Raw genomic sequence first — 26524 nt, 5'->3', positions numbered from 1 at the left:
AAACAACAGATGCTGGCGAGGTTATGGAGAAGAAGGAACGCTTTTACACTGTTGGTGGGAGTGTAGATGAGCTCAAGCATTGTGGAAGACAGTGTGGTGGCTCTTCAAAGGCCTAGAGACAAAAATATCATTCAACCCAGAAATTCCATTACTGGGTATATACCCAAAGGAGTAGAAATTGTTCCGTTATAAAGACACATGCACGTGTATATTCATTGCAGCACTATTCACAACACCAAAGACATGATCAACCCAAATGCCCATTAGTGATAGACTGGATAAAGAAAATGTGATATATATACACCATGGAACACTATACAGCCATAAAAAGGAGGAAGATCATGTCCACTGTAGGGACATGGATGGAGCTGAAAGCCATTATCCTTAGCAGACTAACGCAGGAACATAAAACCAAATACTACATTTCCTCACTTGTAAGTGGGAGCTGAATGATGAGAACATACGGACACGAGGTTGGGGGGGGACAACACATACTGGGTCCTGTCGGAGGGTGGGGGATTGGGGTAGGGGAGAGCATCAGGAAGAACAGCTAATGGACGCTGGGCTTAAAACCTAGGTGATGGGATGATCTGTGCCGCAAACCAGCATAGCACACGTTTACCTATGTAACAAGCGTGCACATCCTGCACAATTTCGAACTTAAAATAAAAGTTGGAAAAAAGAGAAGAAAAAGAAAGAAAAGACACTCTGCTTGGGGCGCCAGGCAGATGTCCTGTGGAATTCAAACTAGAGGCTGCAACATCAACTTTTACCATATCTCCAGCCTGCCGGCCTGCCCTCCAAATTTCAAAACTGCCAGCCTCCACAATCCTGAGAGCCAATTTCTGAAAATAATTTCCTCCCCATCCCCCGCCCCACCAACCCTCTCGATATCCTACTCGTTCTGCTTCTCTGAAGAAGCCTGACTAACAGGAGTTGAGGTGGCACGGGGAGGTCCCACCTCCTTTTAATTAAATGCAGCAGGAAGCCGCCATCACCAGCCACCACCATCTCCCCTGCAGCCTCCTCCGTACTCAGGGGCACTTTCTTTAAGGCCATTTCTAGTTTTCTCCTACAGTCTAGAGCCCCATTTCCTCTGCTTTGAGACCCGTCTCCCAGTATGTTTGTTCCATCTTTCGATTTCAGAAACTAACCTTGTGAAGAATCATGAGGTAGTTCAGAAGCACACTGTACAATATAAACTTTATTATAAAACTTCAGCAAATATAAATATCCAGGTGCCGCTTCCGAATGGAGCCACAGCGCCGGACAGGAGAACAGCAGCGGCACTGAGGATGGCAGGGGGGCGTGCCGGAGACGCCGGGCAGATTCCCACCCAAACACCCGAGGCCTGGCTTCCCATCTGGCATTGTAGAAATGGCCAGACTCACCGAAAAAAAAAAAAAAAAAAAAAGAAAAAAACATTAAAATCTCACAACACACAAAAACAAAACACAGGACTCTAAGGTTATTGTCACATCGGCTGTGTGGCTGACGTCTGCTATAGCAGAACCATAACTCTTCTCAGGATGGTAGGGTTTTGATGTAACCTATACTTCTGATCTTTCATTTACAAAGAAAAGCATGAATAAATGGGGTTTTAAAAGGACACTCACTTGCAAATAACTGAGAAAGATAAAACATAAAATATAAAAATCTCTCCTTCAAGGCATGAATCTGAAAGAGATGGAAGCACCTTAGCAGGAATTTCATTTTTCCTATTTCCATAGGCAAAGTTCCAAATCAGAATGCAGTCCCCTGGCCCTAGAGATGATGCTGGCTCCGGCGGTGGCTCCAGGTTCCTGGTAAGAGATGCTCAGCAGCTGGGGAGGAGGAGGAGGAGCCTGGGCAGCCTCCTGGAGCTCCCCTGACCTCCACTCAGGAAGTTGGTCACTCCTGATGGCTCCAGGGTCCTTCCCAGTGGGAGGGGAGGCTGGTGAACTTGGGGGCAGATATTTTGTATGTTTTCCTTATTTCATGGCCTTCCCTTCTTTTTATAAGGCACCAGACATTAAGCAAGTTCAGCCCTGCCTGTCTTTTTGACTTGATTTAGCTGCAGTACAGGCAGGGGTGAGAACTGCCTCTCCTCCCATTGTGGAGCCTGCCTTCTGCCTCAAGAGCCACAGCTGTGCCTGCCAGGGTGCCTCATTTCAGCCTAACAGGAGAGGCTGTATGCGCAGGGACACAGGTCTGCACGCAGGCTCACGGTGAAGCGTACATACATACACTCCTGGTCAAAGAGCCTAACACGGTTTTCTTCTTTTGGCTTTGATCTTCCTTGGATGTACTCCGACATAGATTGCACAGCTCATTTGTGGGAAATTTATCTGCCACACAGCCACTTTCTCTGCCATGGAAAGCTGTCCTGACTCACAAGTTAGACTTGGAGCAGGTCTTGCAGCACTGCTTGCCATAGAACTTGTGGCTGCACATCCCGTGCTGGGGTACCAGGTAGCACCAGTGGAAGTAGTCTTTGCAGAAGGCATCTGAAAATGAGCAGAGCTGCATTACTCAGTGATCCCGAGCGCAGTGACTGATGTTGCCAGCTAATAGCTCTGTTTGGCAAATAAAAGCGAATTTGTCACACTCCGCGGCTGCTGCACAAAGGCAGCCCCCAGGTCTGATGGGGGTCCTGTGGCACATATTATTTTCACAAGACCCTTCTTGGAAGCTTCCTGCAAAACTGAAATTTGCTTCTTGTGCTGAACCCACTCACTCAACCATGCATCTAACCATTGGAGTCTCTGTTGACTGAATTTCAATTCTCCAGTCCTCCGGTTGAGCCAAACCACTCGCCTTCCTCGAGCCACATTATCTCTCAGAATAGCCTTAATGGGCGCCTGGCCATCTGTCTCTGCAATGCTGGGGGAATTTCTGTGTGCACAGGGATGGCATTTAGAGGGCACCCAGTTAATAAGGGAGGCTTTTGTTTAACCTAGGGAGAAAAGCTGCTTTAGTTAAGATTGCTTTCTTTAAATACAGTGAACAGCATTGATATGGGAAAGAGGTCATGCTTATGTTATGACCATCTATGTTGTCCTGGGGTATCATGAGAGGCAACAGGGTCCGCTCTATGGACCATTTCATTGTAGAACTGGAGAAGATGCAAAGAGAGAAAAGGTAGGTCAGACGTAAGACCCTAACTCCATGCCCTCCAAGGAACTGCTCAGAAACCTGACATTCCAGCCCCATGCCCAGGCCATGCTGAGGGGCCCCAGGCACTCACCTTTCTTCTCTGCAATGGGGCAGAAGTGAGTGTTGCAGGCAATGGAGGCCAAAGGCTTCTGGTGCAGGAGGCAGCCTGAGGCCGGCCGGCCCCCCACCAGGCACTGCACGGACCTCGTCTGAACGCCACCCCCACAGCTGGCTGTGCACTGTGAGAGCAACACACACATGTCACCATGGCCCCAGGCTCTCAGGCACCTGGTTAACCTCGGTGTGCCCACGTTTCTAAGAGGCCCGCTGCTGCAGGCCAGTGAGGGAAAAGTGACTTCATTGGGGAAGAGAGCCTCGTAGAGGCATGTGGAGTTATGGTTGGCCAGGATGTGCGCAAGCGAGCCCCATCCCTGCTCACCTTTTCCAGAAGCAAGCACCAGGCACGCGCTTGGCCAAGCCTCAAGCAAAGCATTCTAAACCAACCAGCTGACAAAGCTCCTGGAACCCTTCCTGTTGTTCAGATAGAAGACAGCCTTGGCCACCGACAGGATTTGCCCAGGCTGGGATTGGAACTGCTAGAGCTGGATGATACAGTCTCAACAGAGGGTTTCTGGGCTTGGGCTTTGTCGGGGCTGAGTTCACTTTTTTAAAAAGTAAGTATACTGACAGGTGCAGTGGCTCATGCCTGTAATCCCAGCACTGTGGGAGGCTGAGGCGGACGGATCACCTTGAGGTCAGGAGTTTGAGATCATCCTGGGCAACACAGTGAAACCCCGTCTCTATTAAAAATACAAAAAAAATTAGCTGGGTGTGATGGTGGGCACCTGTAATCCCAGCTGCTTGGGAGGCTGAGGCATGAAAATTGCCTGAACCTGGGAGGTGGAGGTTGCAGTGAGCTGAGATCATGCCACAGCACTTTAGCCTGGGCAATAAGAGCAAAACTCCAACTCAATAAATAAATAAATAAATAAATAAATAAATAAATAAATAAATAAATAAAACTGATTTAAAAAGCTGATATTCATGGATGGGCATATTATCTCTTCAAATTACAGGCAGCAAGGAAGAACAAACTTAGATCCCTCTGCCAATAAAGTTACCTAAAAGTTATCCTTCTGATTGAAAAACATGAAAAGACTTAACATCTTGGTTTCTATTTACGGTATTTCAGAGAACATGGTTGCTGATGTTACCATCTGGGACCCGGCGCAAAGGTACTTACTTACCTGGGCTGGGTTCTTCCCTAACTCTTGTCCCCAGGGCCAGCCCTTGTCACTGCTGGTTGGGGTAACTCCTCATTTCCTCTTGCCTCTCCACTTGAAAGCACCGCCCCCTCCACCCAGACCATTCAAGGTGACCTCTTTCTCTAAAACTGGGAGTGGCTGGCCAAAATTAATCTCAGGTATGGATAGAATGAGAAGTGCCTGGTAGTCTAGAGTATTTTTTGAGTGTGTCAATGATGGTTGCGTGGCCACAAGGAAACTTGTGCATATCTGGGGATAGCAAGCTTGTTCTCTGAGCCTAGCGTGAAAGAAGTAGTGCCCTTCAGGGAATGCCCTTGCCAAGCCATCCTTTCTGGTGGTCCGATGGGGAGAAGCTTGACAAGTCAATCTTTACAGTGGCACCATCACCCACATTCCCAGGCCCCCCATGCATGAGGGTAGGCACTGGCAGCTGCTGGGGCTCATTTTGCTAAGGTGTTGGCATCCTATTGAGGCCTCCCCAATACTCGGAGTATCAACAGCACAGGGAGAGAGAGGGAAGGAAGGGAGTGGGCTTGGTTAGATTATTTTTCATGAGCCAGCCTAATGCACACGCCACAGAACACAAGCGGGACCCATCTCAGATCAACCACTGCAAAAAAATCAGGGGATAGGCAACTAAAGAGACAGAGACACTGGAATCTGTGATTGAGTCATCTGAAAAATAAAACTACCCACTGTCTAGACTAAATCATGTAAATTGTGCTCAGACAAGGCTAGGGTTGGAATATGTTGAAAATGTAAGCAATTAAAGGAGTGCCTGCAAGAAGACTGGGTCAGATAACATTTTGGAAGTCCTGGCGCATGGTGGGCAAACAAAACAACAAAACTGTTGCTTTAAAATGCAAGGATCATACTGTGAAAAACTGGGGACATGCATGACTCCCTTTGCTGCCCCAAACCTACAAGAGAGTATGTCAGAGACCATTCCAGCAAGTGAAGGCATCAGGCCTGGGGCTGGTTCTCCACAGCCCAAACCAGCCTGCCAGTGAACAACCAGGGACTGAAGCTTTCTGGGACCTCCTGCAATCAGAGCTTTGCAAAAGTGACTTAAATTGCTGGGGACGGGATTCAGTGATGGAGCAGTCAAACATCTTTATCTGCCCACTGAGAGGAGAAAAGTTGGAGACACAAATGGCCCTGAAAGTCAGAAGCTGAAACTGTCTGCCTGGCTTTTTTTTCCTCTTTGGATGAAGAATGGTTGAGCCCCCCAGCATGTGTCTGGAACATATCTGGGAGGCTTACTCCCTTTGCTTCAAACCCAATTTTAGCAAAAGTTGTCAACAATATATGATTATGGAAACTAGAAAAAATAATGTGGGGAGATTCATGTTTAATTTCAGAATTATCAGGGTCACAAGGATAGAGCCAGATGCTGCCCATCACATATTACATCTTTCTGAACATTCTGCAGAACCACATTTCCGCCTTTTTTCTCCACTGTCTGCATTCCAGACACCCTCTTAGCTCACACAGTGCACCGAGAACCTTGGGGCTGTGGTCACTCTGTTGAGAAAGCAGGTCCCAGGAACTCATTGGTCACATCCGCTTCCATCAGTGTCTACAACATCTTTTGTTTCTTGGGTTAGATTTATTTTACGATAAGCAACTCAGGCAGAATTCCATTCTTGCTTAAGATATGCCTCAATTAGAAATCGAGAGATCTCACCATTGTTTTTGGGGGGTTTTTTTGTATCATTTAAACAGTTCCAAAATAATATGTGGTTTGATTCATTTTTGTCACTGATTCACTTATTCAGCAGATTTTAATCACTGATATGGTTTGGCTATGTCCCCACCCAAATCACATCTTGAACTGTAGTTCCCATAATCCCTAAGTGTCATAATGCCATAATCCCCACGTGACCAGGAGGGTGGTAACTGAATCATGGGGTCGATTACCCCCATGCTATTCTTGTGATAGCGAGTGAGTGAATTCTCACAAGATCTGATGGTTTTGTAAGGGGCTTTTCCCCCTTTCCTCAGCACTTCTCCTTGCTGCCGTCATGTGAAGAAGGACATGTCTGCTTCCCATTCCACCATGATTGTAAGTTTCCTGAGGCCTCTCCTGTCCTGTGGAACTGTGAGTCAATCGAACCTCTTTCCTTTATAAATTGAGCATCTCAGGTATGTATTATTAGCAGTGTGAGAACGGGCTAATACAATTGCCCACCTCCCCAGTACCAGGCCCTGTTCTAGGCACTTGATACAAGTGATGAACACATTCGACTTGGCCCCGAGCCTTAGGACAGTTGCAAATCCTTGCTACTTATGCTGAGGTTCTTGGCCCAGCCACAGGGCCAAGAACTGGGCCAAGAACTGGGGGGAAGCTTGTTATCAGGGCTGACTCTCAGCATCCCTGCTTTCAAGACGCACAGCGTCAGAATCTGCGCCATTCCCACATGATTCCTATGCACAGGAGGTGTGAGAAGCACTCATCCCGAGAGTTTTACAATTCCTCGTGAAAAAAATTCATGGGGAAAAAAGCTTCCATATTTCTCAAAATTTTCATTTCTTTATGTAGGATGACAGAAAGATGTTCAGCTGCACATTTTAGAAATATTTTGAATGGATAAAGATGGTTATATGCTTGGAGATGAAAAAGAAGAAACCTGAAATGTTTATTCACTTTTCATTCCAAGAAGAAAAAAGTCCAAGTTATTCCTCAGTCTCACAAATACGATGGCTTAAAACTCAGCATAGCCATTTAGAATCCACCTTCCAGACATTCCCTTGGATCTGTGACTTCCAAACAGACGGATCCTAAAAATCACCTGGAGCCTTGATAATCACACAGCCTCCTGGGTGATGACAGAGGGGGCAGGCAGGTCTGAGAGTGTCCAGGAGGCTGCAGTCTGACAGGTGTGGTGGGTAAGTCATATGACACAGCACCTTAAGGAAACATACTACTCAGTGGAAGGGGGGCCTGGGATTTGGATCTGGAAGTCAGTGCTTAGTGCTTCTTCCTCCAGCTTCTTGGGATCCAACCTGAGCATGCTACCGATGGCGCAGTGAGAGGGGACACCGGGCTGTGCTGTGATGGTGACCTGCACCTGTACCTCCTACCTATCCACTGTCAGAGCCAGCTGTCCAAACCCCCATGATGGCGGCTCCACCCCCAGACTAGCAGCTCTCCAATTTGAATGTGTATTAGAATCACCCAGAGGACTTATTAAAACAGACCACAGGACCCCACCCCAAATGGGCTCAAGCTTGAGCCAGTCTGGGTGGAGCCCAAGAGCCTGCACTTCTAACTGTGACTTTGCTGCTGCACTGCAGGTGGGGGCCACGCTAGGAGAGCCACCGCCCTAGGTTTTCAGAATTACACTGGAAAATGCTCTTCTGCCTTTTCTTATTTTCAGAACTGACTTTAGCCACATCTTAATCTAACAAAAGTGGTGCATAGAGCCAGCGTGTGGCCTGACTGCAAGCATTAGAGAGACTGAGACTCCTTTCCATTATTCTAGACAGATGGTTCCCCACCCTGCCCCACCCTGTCACACCCTGCCCCACCCTGTCACACCCTGCAGAGAACCTCGTGACCCCCAGTTCTACAGAGCTCTCTCCTGTCATAGACCCCTCTTCTGTGCACACAGCAGTTTTGCAGCGTCTGTGAGGACCTGTCTTTAAGGCTTGCCTCTCCTCCAGCTGTGGAAACTCCCCAGGGGCAGAGAAGGGTAAGCCTTGGCAGGCGTCCTATCTGAATGACTGGGGTTGATTCATCCCCCATGGGAGCGTGGAGCAGAGTGTGATGCAGAAGCATTGCAGGCTCCCATGGCCATCATCGGGCTGGTCATCCCACAGCCACCCAATCTTCCAGTGCCTTAGTAAGCCTCTTGGTCTGCGTCCATCATGGGGGTACGTGGCACTGCCCAGCTGTCTACCCGGGGCCTGACGCCAGTCCCAGGTGAGCCCAGGGGCTGTTGCCAAGACTGTTGAATTTGGGAAATTGGATGTGGAAAAGCATCAATGCAGTGTCCAGGGGGATAGTTCTCCCCGAGGTCCTGCAAGCAGGGCCTTTTGGTCATCTTAGGACTCAATGACTTCCTCAAGAATGGTGGCAGCTTCTTCTTCACCTGAAAGGCCACCTTGTTAACTTTCAGGCTCTAAGAGAGGCTCTGCAGATAGCATTAGCTCCAGCCCCCTTCCAGCAAGTCTAATCCAAGACATGGACTAAGCACCAAGTTTCTTGAGCGCTGAAGTACTAGAAAATCTCTCCCTCCTAATCTTCTGTATGCTCCTGTTTCAGTGGCAGGCTCCAGGCTTTTAGAGAGTTCAGCAGCTAATGTACCAGAGATGAACCACACAACTACACGAACACTATTGAAGAATAGGAAGTCAATCATTACTCTTAGTCATTAATAAAATAAAAGAGATGCATTTTGTATAAGAACATTTGCTTCTAGTTTTGTTTTGTTTTTCTGTTGCTGTTGTTGTTGTTGTTTTTTTTTGAGATGGAGTCTCGCTCTGCTGCCTAGGCTGGAATGCAGTGGTGCGATCTCGGCTCACTGCAAGCTCCGCCTCCTGGGTTCACGCCATTCTCCTGCCTCAGCCTCTGGAGTAGCTGGGACTACAGGCACCCGCCAGCACGCCCAGGTAATTTTTGGTATTTTTAGTGGAGACGGGGTTTCACCGTGTTAGCCAGGATGGCCTCGATCTCCTGACTTTGTGATCTGCCCGCCTCGGCCTCCCAAAGTGCTGGGATTATAGGCATGAGCCACCACGTCCAGGCTTTTTTTTTTTAATTGGAGCAATTCCTCCTTGTTACATCACTGCTCTTTATGGAAAGGAGCTAGTGGGACTTGAGGTTGCCAGTCTCCCTCACGAATGAAGCTCTGGTGGCCTCTCTCCAGCATGCTCAGAGTAAGCATGACAACCTTGGGGCTTCGGCAGGGCAGAGCTCATGTCTCAAACAAAGGGAACAGAAAATAAACAAACACATGCTAATTCCTGGAGGCCATAGGCTTCACACACTTATTTTCTTACTGTGAAGTCTCTCCTGAGAAGCCTGCTCCAAGTCCCCCTCTTTATTCCCCTTCCTCCTGAGAGCCTTGGTGCACTCTCTCTCTCCCAGTTTAGAGCTTCTGCCCTGTAACTTTCCCACTATCCCAGGACCAAATGTCCATGCTCATTTCAGGATGGGATGGCAGAGACCTCAATGGCCTTATTCACAGAAACCTCTGCTGTCCACATAACCGAGGTCGTGAATTTTTGTACAAACCCCACTGGTTCCAAATACAAACTCCCTCAAACTCAGGAGGTGTGTGTGGTAACCTCTACCCAGCAGCAGGCCAGTTCTTGTTTTTCTGGGCACCACATAATTTTGGAAGATGATGAGAGCAGATTTACTGTGGAATTATCAGAGGTGGGAGACTAGATCAGGGTCCAGGGGATAACCCTGGGATGGACTGCGCAGCGCTCACACAGCCTCATCGGTTGAGATGTCCATGCACTCCGTGTGCATCTGTGTACACACGCAGGCACATGTATGCTCCTGTGTGCGCTTGGTGCAGGATGCAGTCTTATGCAGGCTTAACTGCCACGGTGGAAAATCAAATTCATTCTCTGACATGGCTGCTGCCCCTCAGTGCCCATGAGTTCCAAATCAGTGTGTGCTCTGTCCTGGTCACAAATTGACCAAATTGTGGGGAGCTCCTAGAATGAGCCAGGGCTGCCCCACACTGCCCAGCACCAAGGGCACACCCTGTCTCTACATGTGGGGTCAATGTCCAACAGGTGATTGCACACAAGCCATTCCCAGACCAAATTAGCGTGGGAACAAACTGACACTAAGCCCAAATGACTGCAGTGATTTAAATCAGTCCTGCGCTGCCCTGCACCATGAAATGTGAAGATAAGCAAAACATTTAAATCAATAGAAATCCTGCAGACCAAATAATAGGAACGGCGATCTTTACACTGTCACAAGAATAAGCCTGTCTGGTGGCAAAGTTCAGCCAGGCCCGGGCCATTCATTACCGTCTGACAAGTTCCCACAGTGTGAAGGCAGAGACTTGGGCGCAAGTGCTACGGTAAACATAGCCCTTTCAGCCATTACCACCCCCAGAAAAAGTTACAACCTCAGAACGCAGCAGATGAATCATGGTGGATAAAGACTTCAGCCAGCTTATGGTAAAAATGACTTAGACAAACAGATTGAGTATCTCAGAACGGCAACAGCTATTAAAGATGCAGTTTAGGTTTTAGATGTATTTTAGGGAATACATTAAATAATGATAAACGTTGTTTTCTACTTTCTAAATTTGCTGACGTCTCTGCAGTAAGCTGGGGGGTGGGGAATGCGGGCTTGGCAGCCAGAGGACAGGGTTCAGTTTCAGGGTCCTCAGTTTCCTCTTTGTCCCTGACCCACATTTCTTACAGACAGAGAAGGCAAAGTGTCTGCCTGAGAAATGCCTCGACTCAGCTGCCTAGCTCACTTGCTGCTTCACCTGGCTCAAAAGACAGCAGACTCAGAAGAAAATGAAAGGAAGGGGACTGGGTACAGTGGCTCACGCCTGTAATCCCAGCACTTTGGGAGGCCGAGGTGGGTGAATCACCTGAAGTCAGGAGTTTGAGACCAGCCTGACCAACGTGGTGAAACCCTAACTCTACTAAAAAATACAAAAATTAGCTGGGCGTGGTGGCGTACAGCTGTAGTCCCAGCTACTTGGGAGGCTGAGGCAGGAGAATCCCTTGAACTGGGGAGGCGGAAATTGCAGTGAGCCAAGATCACCCCACTGCACTCCAGCCTGGTGACACAGCGAGGCTCCATCTCAAAAAAAAAAAAAAAAAAAAAAACCGAGAAGCAGACTGATACACAGCAATGCCGTCTCACACACGCACACCCAGAGCTCCAGCGAGCAGGGTGAAGCGTGGTGTCATTTGGAGGAGATTTTGAACTGATTTTATTTTTGTAAAATTGTAGCTAATACTGAAGAAAGATTCCAGGGTGGATTAAATCGGTTTGGACAAATATTTGTTTGTTTCCCTTAGATTTAGATGAAACAATAAGAATGTGTGATTTTTTTTTTGGGGGGGGGTATGTCAAACTTGCCTGGTTCATTGCAGCTTCCCATGCAGGGCTAGGTTTACGTTGGCAATGCTGATTTTAGGTCTCAGGTGGTGGTGGGTGTGAGTGAAGGCAGAGGGCTGCAGAGCTGGGGCTACTCCGGTTCAAGAGGAGTCAGGAAGGCCGAGAGTGGAAGAGCCAGCAAATCCGTCCCTTCTCAATGTCCTGGCCACAGGGGCTGCGAGGCACAGGGCCCTGAGGTCTTGATTCTGTGTCTCTTGGTTGACACAGGAGAAGTCCAAGTGCCAGCAGAAGCCACGGGCATTCAGTGAGACCCAGCCCCTGCTACTCACATACCCCTGGTCCTCGTGGCTCTGGGCTAGGGCTCTGCAGCACTTAAAGTGAAAGAAGACACTTGCCTGCAGGCAGCTGACCCTCTCTGGGGTCAGGAACAGACACAAAGAGACAAGGACACAAACAACACCCACGTGAGTTGCCTGGGGCTGCTGTAATCATTGCTACAAACTAGGGGCTTGAATCAACAGAAATTTATTCTTCCACAGTTTAGGATGCCAGAAATCCAAAATCAAGGTATGAGCAGCAGAGGTGGTTCCTCCTGGAGGTTGAGGGAGAGCCCGTCATGCCTGGTCCAGAATCTGCTGGTGCTGGCAGCCCTCGGTGTTCTTTGTCATATGGGCACCACTCCGACGCCTGCCTCTGTCACCCATCACGCAGCCAGTGCCACCCACCACTTGTTCCCCACGTGAGGAGTCTCTGTGTCTTCCTGTGGTCTTCTTCCGAGGACAGCCAGTCCTTGGGTTTAGTACTCACTCTAATCCAGGATGATGTCAGCCCAGGTAATTACATCTGCATCTATTTCCAATAAGTCTACATTCGGAGGTCCTGGGCGGACTTGAGTTTTGGAGACATTACTCAGCTCAGGACTCTGCCAATGAGACATGGTGTGGGGTACCTCTCCAGAGGAGAGATGACCAGTGGCGGGCTGGAAGTGGCCACAGAAAAGGGAATTGGGAGCTAGGAAGGATGAGAGATGGGCTGTGCAGTGGGGGTGGGGTCCTACCAGCTGGAGGATGGTGGACACAAGAGGAGAGACACAGGCTTGGGGAGAGCTGGTCACTGTCAGGGACCAGTGATTCCAACTGACCAAGCATTCAGGGGATGCTTGGTTGCTGAGCTCAGCCTCCCTTGTTCACACCTTGACTCTGGCTGCCCAACAGGCACCTGCACTGATTTCTGCGCTCCTCTGCCTGCGGAGTGGCCTGTGGTGGGTTTTGCCCCATTGGCAGGTCCATCTCAGGAATTCCTCAATCCTTAAAAACCCAATCAAATTTGTTACTAGGTGATCTGGCCACCTGACCGGGATGTGAACTGTGCACAACTCTTTATGAGCTCGTCTGGCCACATTCTGTTTGCTTTCTCTGGCAGTGCCTCTCCCTCTTCTGATCACATGCGTGCGCACACACGCACACACACACACACACGAGGACATGGCCTGGATCTCCTAAACCCACACATGCACTCTCCAGCCCACCCCAAACCAGCCATGTGCTTGGGTGTGTCTGTTTCCACTTGCATCATGGGTCAGCAGCCAGGAAGCACACGGTTGGCCAATGAGGGTTACCTTTGGCTTTTAAAGATGACACCATCACAGACAGGTCTCTCAACAGATGCACAGTATCCACGGACAATGAAAGAAAAACCCAAGACAAGGGTGTGCTTTGATGGTCTGTGCTGCGGGAGGAAACTTCTCCAAAGACAGAATCTTAGTAGCTGCCGGGACTCGTTCACTGAATTTGCCTTTCCTTTAAAATTCACCATTCAGCAAGCATTTCCTGAATACTTAGTATGGGTTAGGTGCATGGCTGCCATATATATGGTATATCAAAGACAGTGAGCCCTCCTTATCTGTAGGTTGCACATCCCTGAAATCAACCAACCAAATCAACCAACTGCAGATTAAAAATATTTGAAAAAAATTTTCATAAAATTTCAAAAAGTGCACCACTTACTACACTGACTCCATGAGAATGAAGTGATGTGTAGCATTGTATTAGGCATTATTAACAATCCAGAGATGGCTTAAGGCACCTGGAGGATGTGTGCAGGCTGCATGAAAATACTGTGCCATCTTCCTTCAGGAGCTTGTGCATCCTCAGATTTTGGTATCCAATTCCCATAGATAGAGAGGGATGACTGTGTATGTGGTTTATGCATGTGTGTGTGTGTGTGTGTGACTATGTATGTGTGTGAATATGCACACATGTAAATATAGAGAATATACATGTAAAACATGTAGCATAACAAAGCAATCTGGATAAACATCATTTTTGATAGTTTTCATGTGATCCTATGTGCTTTCTCTTTTTTTTTTTTGAGATGGAGTCTCTCTCTGTCACACAGACTGGGGTGCAGTGGCATCATCCAGGCTCACTGCAACCTCTGCCTCCTGGGTTCAAGCAATTCTCCTGCTTCAGCCTCCTGAATAGCTGGGACTACAGGCATGCACCACCACGCCCAACTAATTTTTGTATTTTTTAGTAGAGATGGGGTTTCACCATATTGGGCAGGCTGGTCTTGAACTCCTGACCTCAAGGGATCCACCTGCCTCGGCCTCCCAAAGTGCCGGGATTAGAGGGATCCTATGTGCTTTTGAGCAGCCTTGATCTATGCTGGCCTTACTAGGTTTGGGGCCCACTATGGGATGGGAAGCGTGTCCAGGCAGCTATCTGTTTTCTGTCCATACTTCCTTTCAGCACAGGCCCTGGGGGAGGTTGAGGGTGTGAGGTGCTCCCTGGGAGGACGTTCCCTCCTCCATGGGATGGGCTTGTTATGCTGAGAGCTCACAGCAACACTTGGCACAGTGCAGGGACCCAGGACAGGGTGGCCTGGAGAGGAGATGAGTGGGCAAACCGGGAAGAGGACTCGTGGGAGAGTTCAAGCAGGGACTTCTCTGTGGACAGTGGCAAGAGGTGGGCAGAGAGGGAAGGCTGGACGTTCACTGTGGACAGGGTTATTCCTGTGGCATCAGGCACCACGCTGATCATTTGGGAAATGTCTCTGGAGAGAGACAAGGACCTGTGAAAGGTTTTCTGAGTGACAGAGCACAGGCCACAGCCCAGTGGCCTCTGGAATCAGATGCTGGAAACCACGGAGGCCCAGCTGGAGGCTGCAGGAAAACTCTTGGTGATGGGCATCTTGGTGGCACCATCAACGTAGGACTTCACCTTGGGTGTGTTGGGGCAAATGCCACCTTTTATGGTCACACAACCCTGGTGGAGGGTGGAGGTGTTTTGATAAGGTGGGAAGCAGAAGCACACGCATGAGGTCATTTTTACTTGCTTTTTAGCAACCAGCATTCAGTCCCCATGACAACAGGCTCCCATCAGGTCAGGTCTTTGTTCTGCTGACCTCATCCAGGAAAGACAACCTCTGTCTGCCTCCCAGAAGTGGGGATATAGAGCAGAGGGCCCCGGGCAGCAACATCGCTAGGACCCAAGGACCCCGATACAGTGACTATTCTCCGAAGCCAGACGATGCGTGTGGCCCCCATTGAGCAGGCGAGCTCGCACCTCTCACCAGCACTGTGGGGGCTGACTCTGTGCCTCAGTTGCCTCATCTGTGAAATAGGGATGATAATGTCACCCCCTAACAGGGCTGATAGGAGAGAGAAAGGAACTGGCTCAGAGCAGCGCCAGCACACGGGGCTCTCGGTGGGGGCTAGCTGTCGTCCCTGTGCTTATTCCTCTTCATTCCACTGTGGGAATCCCTCATTCCCTGAGGGCCTAGTTAGGGACCCTCATGGAGATGGGCAAGACAGTGAGAGAGCGCATGTAGGGGGCTGCTGTCACACACAGTCACTTCTGTTCCCTTCTGCCTGCTTCCCTCCACCTCCATCTCTCCGAAACAAGAGAATCAGAGCCAGGACCTCTGCAGCAGGCAGAGAACCTCTGTGTAAATTGGAAAGAGGCTCACTCTCCCAGCCAAGAGATGGGAAAAGAAGGCCAGATAAAGTGCCACTCTGCTGGGCAGCCACGAGCCAGCGCACACGGTTGCGGTGAGCTGCAGAGAACCACGTATCAGCCTTCGGAACTCCTAAGGGGTCTGGGCCTACCACCACCCGAAAGCAGAACCGCCAGCGGCGTTGAGGGGCGGAGCGAGGCGCAGGCACAGACTCCGACGAGGATGAACACAGAAACAAAGGCTTCAAGTTAGGAACCCCCGCTCCATTGTGGGTGTGAGGCTGCTAGGGACCCCAGCAGGAAACGGTGAGGGCCGAGGGTGGGCTGAAAAGAACCGTAAACTTACAACCACCTATTTATTCCAGGGCCCACATGCCTTTCCCGGTCACACTCATCTCTGGGGAATTCAGCCCAGCTTTTACCCAAAGCATTGCATTTCCTTATACTTCATTGGGTGACATTTAGAGGAAAACACATGTGCCCTAAAAGATTCAGCAACACTTGGAGACCATCCTCAGACAGCCACACCCACACCCAGGAACCAGGCCACCCGCACACGCTCTGGAAAGAAAACCTCATGCAGTGGCTTGGCCAGCTTTGGAGGAACACCCTCGCAGAAGCATCCCCAGGAGCCACGTGCCAACCCCAGGCCCGAGCTGTGCTCGCCCACTCTCCAGGAACCGAGCGCCTCCCCTACCTGAGACCACGGTGAGGCAAACCAGCTGCCCCTCGAGGGTCCTGCAGCAGCAAACGGGGGGTGCTTGGGGCACGGAAGTGGGGCACAGGCACGTTCCAGCTCCAGGCTGGGCTTTGGCAAATGCGAGCACTTCTTTGAGGCCAGCTCTCGATACTTTCCAGAAACATACTTTTCGGCACATTTTAAGAACCTTTTCTGTGTTCCTCTTTCACATGTCACAGAGCACTACAAATAGGAGAACAAAAGATGTCCGTGAAAAAAAAATCTCTTTTTTTGCAAAATCTGTGGGTTAAAATATCAAAGCTATCTGCTTGAACATCTGTGTAAGTGTGAACATTCAGTGAAAATTGTTGGACCTTAGCATTTTTAAGAGACATTATCGAATCTATCATTAAAGATAAGAGGACTTTGAGGGCATCATGGGGCATAAGTAGGGGCAGGACAGTCAGAAACCATGAAGGGAATAATTCTAAAGCTACCATTTCACTGGAAAATTAAAATGTTGGGCTGTCATTGATATTGGAACATACTGAAACTTAATACATAAGTACATGTGGTAACTACCACGGCTCCATGGATTGACCCACCCAGCTGCAGTGATGTTGGTTCCCAAAGCAGGGGCAGGTAGAAGAAACTCTGGGCTCACAATCTTCCCTAGGAATCCGAGTGCTGCCTGTGAGGAAAGGAAGGGTGCATGGAGAGCAAATCCCTTAGCTCCCCGCTAAGGCAGGCTCTAAGCTTGAGCTGCTCCAGTTGCAGACACCCTGGCTTATGCAGAGGTGCCCTGTGCAAACCAGCAGCCCAGGCGGGAGGCTGCACTGGGTACAGGTACACTGTCCCACCACAGACTGGGCACGGAGGGTCTCTGGGGCAGAGGTCCCGGCCCCTGGTGTTGCTGTCTCCTGCTGGGGTAGAGTGGACGATGTTGTGCAGCTCCAGTGGACCTCTGACTGAAGCGCCCTCAGGTTCCCCAGCAGAGAAGCCCAGGTGGCAACACCCGCCCAGGTCCTGACCTCGCACTCACATCTTTAGGCTTACAGGTGTGCTTTCTGTGCATCCTGATGGAAGACGGAGAGGAGTTGGAGCACTCCTCTTGGCTGCTCGCTGATCCAGGCCTAAGAGAGAAGCTCTGGCATGAGTGTGTGTGTGTGGTGTGGGATGTGTGTGTGTGCATGTATTCAATTTCAGGGCAAGGACTGTCTACCTGGACACAGCTCACAGATTATGCAGCCCATGTCACTTAGTTTCTGTAGACTCTGCCTCTAGGGATATGCACCCAGGGATATGTGTTTTCCAATGACACTGCATTCGGTTCTATGGGACACTCATTCCTACCCTCCAGGTGAAAGAGGACCTGAAGTACATTGTTAGCAATGGCAAGCTCACTTAAGCGAGCCAGGGTGCTCTTATTTTCTAGTGACAAACTGAAACAGTGTCTCAACAGGATTCAATGCCTTGCTTGGCACTTCCTACCAATCTGAATAAAGAAGGCATCGTTCGAGGGTGGGGAAAACACAGTGCCTGATGAGACCTGGGTCCCTCCCTGAGGAGCGTGGGATCAGGGAGGAGCTTTCTTCCCACAACTGCTGTGGCAATACAGAGGCGCAGCCCTGGGTTACAGTAATCTCTCAATACCCCGTTCAGACAGGTTCGTGCTTGGCTGGTGGTGCTGTTACCACTCTGTGGGGTGTAAGATTTCCGAAGCACTTTTGGAACCATTTGGTCCAAAGCTAGTCATGAAACCATCAGTATTCCAAACTAATGATTCCAGTGTTATTCCCATGATGAAGGGGTCCAGGACAGCTCCTGAATGGTGCAGAAGAAAGGGCTTCCCAGCCTCCTGCAGCACCAGGTGACTGATTTCAATACAGGAGAGTTTCCTTTCACAAACAGAACAGCTGCCCCCAGAAACTTGTCTCAGGAGATGGGTACTGTTTCTTTCCAAGCAGCCCATGTTCTTCCTGCTCTCCAGGAGCCACGCATTTCCTGGAATGTGGCTACACCTGCCCGGGAGTTACATGATCCCCTATTCTCACGCTCACACCCCCTCAACCCTCTTGTCCTCTGCTCCACACCGGACCAGTGATAAGGACATGGATGCCACTGTGTGAGATGCCCCCAGGACATGATTCAGAAGCCAAAGGAAATTAAGCAACCCCATGAAGTTGATGGAAGCTGAGAGGGTGGTCCAAAGCTGGCAGACCAGAAACTTGGCAGTGCAAGGAAGTCAAGAAGAGATAAAAAGGGAGAAGAGAGAGGAGCGGGAGCGGGAAGAGGAAAACCAGGAGAGAAGAGGCAGTCCTGGTGGGGAAATCTGGTCAACCTTGCTCCCCCGAGACCAGGGTGTACCTACCTGGGACCAGGCGGACACCAGCCACTGCAGCTTCTTGGGCTTGTGGCAGCGCTGAAGTAGACAGGCTTCATGCATCCTGGGCTTGGGCTCTGAAGTGCAGACAGTGTCGGGCAGCAGCTGCGCTCTGGCCGAGGGGTTGGTGCTCTTACAGGCCACTGCCCGCTTCCTCCACCCCTTCCCACAGGTGTGTGAGCACTGCACAGAACAGTCAGGATCAGCACCCAGCAAGGTCCACGTGCAACACAGCAGATCATGCAGGGGCCCTGCCGCCACCCATGCCAACCTCGCCCAGGTTACCTCTGCCCAGGGCCCAGTGCTCCATGCCGGTGGGCAGCTCTGAGAGTTGCAGGCCTGCCTGCTGGAGGGAGCAGGCTGTGGGCACAGGCTGGCCGGGACTGGCTCCGAGTCATAGTGCACGCGCCGTGTGCACTGCACGGGGCGGCTCTGGGCACCCCCGCCGCATGTCCGACTGCAGGCACTCCAGTTCCCCACGGACCAGCTGGGCAGGGACAAAGAGACCTCGGTGAGGGATGGCTCCATCACTCTGACAGAAGCGGCCCCACACCTGATGTGGAGATGGCGGCAAGATTTCCCAGCCACGGTCATGTGTGTGCAGTTATTTTCAGTTCCACCGTTCCCGGGTGAGCACTCCTACCAGAGTCTCCCTGCCCCTGCTGTTTCTCACCTTCCTGATCCTGATTCATGCTATGCCATTCTTTCCCTTCCTCTGGCTTTTGGGTTCCAGTGGACTTGGAAAGAACTCTCTTCGGCACAGTGTGTCTGTTCTCTTCTTTTTTTAAAAATGCAAAATTTCAAACATATAAAATACAAAACATCTATGGGTTCCTGTCCACTCAACTTTCACATTTCAGTGTATGTCCCCAACCCTTACTGCATTTTGAAGGTGATTCCAGACATGAAAATATCTCAGTATGAATCTCTAAAGAATAAGGATTTTTTAAAAACATAACCATAATATCATCATAACATCTAGAGCACTAATGATTCTTTAACATCCCTGAAGAGTTAGTGTTCCAATTCCCAGCGGTGTCATCAATATCCTGATTTGATATGTTTGTTTGAGGAATCCAAATAAAGTCCAGATTGTGCAACAGATTCACATCTTCTCTTTCAGTCTTTAGGCTTTCCCTTAAATTTTGTTTATTTTTATGTTCGATGTATTTGTTAGAGAAAGAGGATCTTTCCCTTACTGAGTCTTCCACAGTGTGGAAGTTGATTTTTTGCTGATTACAGGATCCTTGGAATTACATCTCTGTGACGTTGGTTCTTGTGTTCTTCTGTCTTCTATTTTTAATTCTTTAGTACTTTGTTCTAGAGGCGTCTTCAGATTCTGGTTCAACTTTCTCATATGATTATTTCGTAAGCGATCACGCATTCTTCCAGCAGGAGGCTCGTGAAGTCAGATTATCTTTCTTTCGATTTGTTAGCAGCTGTGGATGCTTGTAAAGGTGTTTTTCTTTCCTGGTGATAAAAGCATACCCCGTCAACATGCATGTTGTCAGGTGATGGGGTGCGGAGTGAAGTTGGAGCCAGGCTTTGTCCAGTGGCATCACCTTTGATCGAGACACTGTGCCTGAGTGTGTCTACCAAGCCTCAGCTGGTTTTGCACAAGCCCATCTGCAGGAGGACTTGGTGTGCACCTTGGAGAGGTTGTCAAGAGGAAGGGGGAAACGTGACCCCATAACAGGGACTCACTGGGAAGGAGGGCTTGTGCTCCCTCCTGGAGTCACTTCTGAGGACTTGACAATTTCCATTCATGTTAATTTCCCTGTGCAACCCCCTGTGGGCCAGTCACAAGGGGATGGGAGGGGAGCTGGCTTCCCACCACCTCCTTGCAGCACATCAGTGCAGGGCACCAAGGGTCCCACCTAGAGGTTGCCTGCAAGGCTCTGCCTGCAGCTGTGTCTGTGCTGAGGACCCAGGGCAGGGGTATCCTGTCTTCCACTCTACAGCATTGCTGAGTAGAGTCAGGGCAACAGTTACTTGCTCCTGAATCTCAGGGTAAACCCGAGGACTTGTGACGATGCCCAGGCTCCTCCTTTGACCCTCCATCCTGTGCTCCCACACTGAATCCCACAGTCACCCTCAGGTTTAGGTGTCAAAGCAGAAGCCCAGGGAGCTTGGCCAGGAACTCCGGAGGAGCAGCCACGGCACCTGGGAGAAGTATTCTCGAGGATGGCATTTGTGGACCCAAGTTATACAGAGAGAGACAGAAAGGAGAAGGGAAATCCACCATGATTCCTCCTACGAACATCACTGCGATGATTTCCTCACTCCTGCTTCCGGTGCTGTCTGTGTGTAAACATATTTTTAACATGGTCAAGAGCAGGCAGTATGTGCAAGTTTTATTCAACATTCAAAAAATTCATTGGCTAGGCTGGGTGTGGTGGCTCATGCCTGTAATCCCAGCACTGTAATTCCAGGCTGAGGCAGGAGGAATAAGCCTAGGAGGAAAACTCTTAAGCCTAGAAGCTTGAGATCAGCCTGGGCAACATGGCAAAACCCCGTCTCCACACACAAAAATTACAAAAATTAGCTGGGTGAGGAGATATACAACTGAAGTCCCAGCTACTCAGGAGGATCACTTGAGCCCAGGAAGTCAAGGCAGTGGTGAGCTGTGATTGCACCACTGCACTCCAGCCTGGGTGACAGAGCGGGACTCTGTCTCAAAAAATACAATAGAATACAATAAATAAATAAAAATAAAAATTCATTGTCCAAAACAAGCGTTTTTCTTATACTTCAAAGCCTTTATAAACACATTTCAGTGTGTCTCTAATTCCACAATCTGGATTGAGGTATGCAGATATCTAAGTAAGAAAATACAGACAAAAAGGTTTGGACCTCAAGCTCCAGGAGATCCAGGAATATCCTGAAACTGCCCCAGTTCTATGCATGGCTGGCTGGACGTGATTTCTGAGCAAAATGATGAGGGCCTCTCCTCAAGTTCTCCAGGGAGTCTGTGACTCAAGTCATTTTAGAGCCAAGGTTTGGACTCTTCTGAAAGTCCTGAGGATGAATTAGGTGGCAGAACCTCAAAGGAGAGGGAAATTGATGGGAAACAGAATTGATTCCACCCCGAACACACCACATGACTTACGGCTTTCAGATCGAGCACCATGATAGTTTACATCCTTTGGTTTGTAGAAGCTTTGAATTATTTTGCACCAAGTGTTTTTACCGAAAAGATTCAACTGTAGTTTTAAGAAAATTATAAAAAGACTAAAACGTAAATTGTGTCCACATAAAAAGTAAACACGTCAGGGTTGTAGGAGTTGCCCCGCATGGATTGTGGTGATGCTTCAATTTTTCAGTGTCAACAAGATTAGTGTTTTTTCTTTTTTTTTTTTTTTGAGACGGAGTCTCGCTCTGTCGCCCAGGCTGGAGTGCAGTGGTCGGATCTCAGCTCACTGCAAGCTCCTCCTCCCGGGTGTACGCCATTCTCCTGCCTCAGCCTCCCAAGTAGCTGGGACTACAGGCGCCCGCCACCTCGCCTGGCTAGTTTTTTTTTGTATTTTTTAGTAGAGACGGGGTTTCACAGTGTTAGCCAGGATGGTCTCGATCTCCTGACCTCGTGATCCGCCCGTCTCAGCCTCCCAAAGTGCTAGGATTACAGGCTTGAGCCACCGCACCCGGCCTAGTGTTTTTTCTTTAAGTCCATGTTAAGCCACCTAAATTACATACCCTCATTATGAAAGACTGATTATGGGCTTCCTGGCTGTGATCATTGTGCAGGTAAAGCCTCTCGGTTCCTCTGTGGCCGCTTCTGTGTGCTTTCCTGTTGTTTTTAACTTTCCTCCCATTTCTTACATTTGCTCTCTCAATCATGCAGCTTTATAAATTACAATGGGTGTTCTACACTGTGTTGGCTGTTCAAGAGCTTTTCACACCGCCTTGTTAAGTCTTCTGTCTCCACCACCTTAGGACGTTCCAACTGGGTGGATCCATTCTCTGCCTTCTCTCTTAGCTGCACATCATTAAAACAATCCTCCTGAACAAAGCTCCTTCATACCACGTCTGGAAACACCGAGTGTCTGTTTTGTTTAAAAAACCGAGCTTTAGGGGAATGTCTTCACTTCAGCTCATGAATGAGTCAAAATCCATGCAAGCTTCTGTGCTAATGTCTGAGGGTTCCATGAACGGTAACAAGCTGTGTTCAGTAGCTCACCAGTGGCCACAAGTGTTCTCGCTTTGTTTTGGTTTTCCAACTGGAAGAATGCAAAGTGGCTGGCATTACCCAAATCAGTCAGTTTCCAAGGCAGGACTCTGGAGACACAGTTTCCACTGACCCTCAGGACCTCCATTGCCCAAGGCTCCCTCCCAGGGTGCACCTTTGTGGCTCTCAACACTGCCCAGAAAAGTGATGGGGTTTATAGCCTTCATGTAACAGTCTACCCAGGATTTCCTGGTACCATCTAATCAATATGCAATATCCCTAATGCGAAACAGTCTTTAGTCATTTCTCAACAAAATGACTCCCTCTTCCCCATTAAAAAAAATTAAATGACATTTTGGCTTTTAAGTGTAATGCTTTCTTTGAAAATGCCAGTTTCCAAAAAGGGTTTAGTAAAGTCCCTTGTCATGACGCACCACACCAGCAGATTATGTGCCCTAACGACAACTCAGACACAGAGGCCAGCCCTGGGCTGGACCCGAGCTGCTGCCTAAGGGCTAAGCCCCACCAGGGCAGCCGTGTTCTGCCTGCGGCTTTCACATCAGCACGTCTCCCCAAGCCTCACTTTCAGAATTTAGTTTCAGTGTCTTTTGTCTGCTGATTCTTTTCGAAATTTCACCATCCAGCACTCTGTGGTTCCATTTTCAAGAATAACTCTAGGAATCCTACACAGGAATCTCTCATAACACAATAAAGACAGAGAATAACAATGGGGCTGGATCCAGCTGCCAGCTGGATTTAGTCCAGAGGGATGGGTGCTGGATGCCGTGAGATGCAACTTTAGAACACAGCATTCATTACGCCGTGCCTCTTCAGCATCAGAGTTAGACGTGGGGACTCCTGACTTCCGCATGCTGGTGTGTGGGTCACAACTTCCCAGCAGGCTGTTCTACATGAAACCGTTCATGTCACTGACTATACCCAGATACTCATACACTGCAGATTCAATGGCCCAGGGGTCAAGACAGCTGCCAACGTGGTCTGACAGGATCAATATTGCTTGGTTTTTGAAGACACAACAACCATGTCTTCATATAAAATAGCAGCATCTTCACGTGTGTAATTTGAGATCTAATGTAAGTAAATTGAATGTTTTAAAGATAACAATGCACATTCAACAATAAACAGATGACAACTGGAAAAATCTGCCTCTTCCACAGGGAAAACATTAGTTAACAAATTAACTAAGAGTGCAGGCCAGCTGTAAGCTGAAAGCACAGAACCCAAGATCAGCAGAACTTGGGAGACACTGATGTCCTAAGCCTGTCTGACAGGGGGCCAAGGGCCTTTTTAGCTTGTCATCCTCCTCGGCTGGCTTGGGGATTTGCTACGGGTCTAGGACAAAGGACGCTTCATCAGTATCACCTGGTGCCAGCTACACACCAAGTAAGTTCAAAGGTAGAAGTCCAGCTCTGAAATAAACAATGATCTCCGTGACCAAGTACATAAATGAGCACAGAAGGTAGAACGAGTTATTAGACAGATTGCACCATGCCCACACACGATGCCTTCTGGAGCAATGCACTCCAGTCTCCAAATCCTCCTAAAGTCCACCAGTCAGTATATCAGAAATCACATCCTCCAAATACCCAGCAGTCAGGACATCAGAAATGACAACAACATGCCAGCCTATCCCTCCCAGCCGCAGTTGGTTTTCATAGATGCTCCTGACACTGCCTGGCAGGGCAGTACCCTCAGACTGTCTCCTGGGAGGTGTCCATCTAGGAGTTAATGCCAGGGTCTGGAATGGTTTTTCACATGGGAACGGACAGCCCATTTCTGATGACTGGTTGGTAAGGATCAGGGCCCAGCACCCCAGGGCTCGCTGTGAGCATTTGGAAGCTTGCAACTTGACAGTCACTTCATTTTCTTCAGCCTCAAAAGTCAAACCACTTTGCCTGACTTGTGAAACCGAAGGAGAGATTTACAATGAGCCAGACAGACACTGAATTGTTTTCACCTCTAAATGCAGGATTTCTTTGCTGAAGCACACAAAGCCAAACCGAGGACATCAAAGCTCCCCGCAAAGGCGGCGCTGTGGGCGTCAACTTCAGGGACTGTGAGGAGCCAAAGGTGTGTGAGGAGTTACTACTCCGAGGCCAGCATGCCATTTTTACCAGGTTTTCCTGTCTCACCATCCTGTCATCAGATCTTATCTTCAAAGGAATCAGTATGATCTACAGAGCTTTCAGTGACGGGGGAAAGACAGGAACATGGAATTATGAGACACACAGACCAAAGAAACTGACCTCGTTTTTCAAAACAGACAGTCTCGGTAATTCCCTCTTTCAACAAAAACCCTTCAGCTGAGGGTTTCCTCTGCAGAACCCTGGGGGCTTTTGCATTCCCTTTTAAAAGGGAAACCGGTCAACTCTAAATGGCAACAGCGCTCTGGTTCTTGGGAGGTTGCCCCTCTGCCCACTTTCCAGGGAAGACTGGAAGGAAGAGCAAGGCACTCTACTTTTTTCATCAGAGTAAGAGGTCTTCTCTTCTGTCTGGTGTTGACTCCTGCATCCTCTGTGCTGCGCTCCATAGCCATATATGCCATTGCTTACAGACATCTCTGTCTCATGGGTAAAGGGCATCCGGAGCCAGTGGTCCCCATCTTTACCCTCTATGCGCTGGGAAGGGCTCCAGCATTGATCACACTTACCAGCCTTGTCTTCTGTATGTGGAGACTGAGCTCCCAGAAGCAAGGAGACGCACATTTTACTGCCAGTCCCCTGTTCAAAACAGCACTGCTGTCGCAATCAGAATCATTCCTACTCTGCTCCAAAGAACAAGAGTATTTTGCCCTCTTCAGGTTTCTGTGCTGGAAGGGCACCTCTCCCTTGCTGCTTCTGTGCCCCTTCAACACCCACCCATTGAGCCAATGGTTTCTACTACAAATAACTTTGCTGTAGACTAAAAACTCCTGGGGTGGTAACACATGGGTAGGCAACCTAATGATCTAGACCTAATTCCATCTGAGGTTGAGTCCTGTCTGAGTAAGAGGTAACTCCCTCTTTACCAGGCTTAACATCCAAGTTCTCATGCCCAAAAACAGCACAGAGGTGCAGCTGCTGTGGGCTCTCAAACACCTGCACATTCCTGGTCTCGCTCCTGTTCTGTATGAACCAGAAATCAGATGGCCTTGGCTCTCTAGGGGTTAGGGGTCAGGAATCTGAAATTGTGCAAAGCCCCGGGGGCCTGGATGACTGGCAGCTTTGGAAACATGATTTTGGAAATGTGACATCCAGCTCTTCAGAAAATCGCTGAGACTGACCACAAAAGTTCTGAGCTATCCTCCCTTCCCCTTTGTGGCCTCAATTTCTTGTATTAAAGTTGTACTAATTTTATTTTTCAACCATTATGAGGACTAACTAGGATGTGCCAATAAAAAAACTGGGGAGGGCAGGGGAGTCTGGTCAATCGATTCTTCCGGAGGAAAACAGATGCTTTCATTCCCTGTCATTCGCATCTCAGCAAAGCCCATCTGAGCTCCTCCGTGGAGCAGGCTCTCTGGTTCTGCACAGCCCTGGTGATTTTGAAGAGCGTGTCTGCAGCAGGCTGCTGGTCCAGAGTGCGTGACTTAGCCTCTGTGAGTGCAAAGTCATGGAAGCTTGAGTTCCTTCTCAAAGAGGGACCCTCCCAGAACCAAAGGGGTTTCAGAGCTGGGATGGACCATGGCTGCTTCCTTATATACTGACTCTTCCAATATTGAAATACAGATATCTGAAAAGTAAAGGTAATGATCTCCAATATTAACGTTCTTTCAAGCCTCCTAAACAACTCAGCTTAAGAACTGTGGAGACATTCCTAGCCAAGGATGTCCTACCCTCAGGGCAAGATCCTAAACTTACATTGTATTTGGACATAGAAGGTTGTAATGG

The 26524-nt window shown here is 49.0% G+C and overlaps 1 protein-coding gene across 1 annotated transcript in view; it reads right to left on the bottom strand.

The window, feature by feature from the left end:
- Positions 1-1184: 1184 nt before the first annotated feature.
- ADAMTS16 (ADAM metallopeptidase with thrombospondin type 1 motif 16) overlaps positions 1185-26524 on the bottom strand; it is a 193636-nt gene continuing 168296 nt past the window's right edge. The window contains exons 19-23 of the mRNA XM_030927454.1: positions 18755-18956; positions 18458-18652; positions 16105-16329; positions 3227-3374; positions 1185-2486 (exon numbers count right to left, since the gene is read on the bottom strand). Coding sequence (XP_030783314.1) covers positions 2371-2486; positions 3227-3374; positions 16105-16329; positions 18458-18652; positions 18755-18956 — 886 coding nt within the window. The 3' untranslated portion in view covers positions 1185-2370. The remainder of the gene's footprint in view (positions 2487-3226; positions 3375-16104; positions 16330-18457; positions 18653-18754; positions 18957-26524) is intronic.

The sequence above is a fragment of the Rhinopithecus roxellana genome, chromosome 3 (genome assembly GCF_007565055.1).
Source record: "Rhinopithecus roxellana isolate Shanxi Qingling chromosome 3, ASM756505v1, whole genome shotgun sequence".
Classification (NCBI taxonomy): domain Eukaryota; kingdom Metazoa; phylum Chordata; class Mammalia; order Primates; family Cercopithecidae; genus Rhinopithecus; species Rhinopithecus roxellana.
The sequence above is the reverse complement of the archived record's forward strand: the minus strand, read 5'-3'. Positions and strand labels throughout refer to the sequence as shown.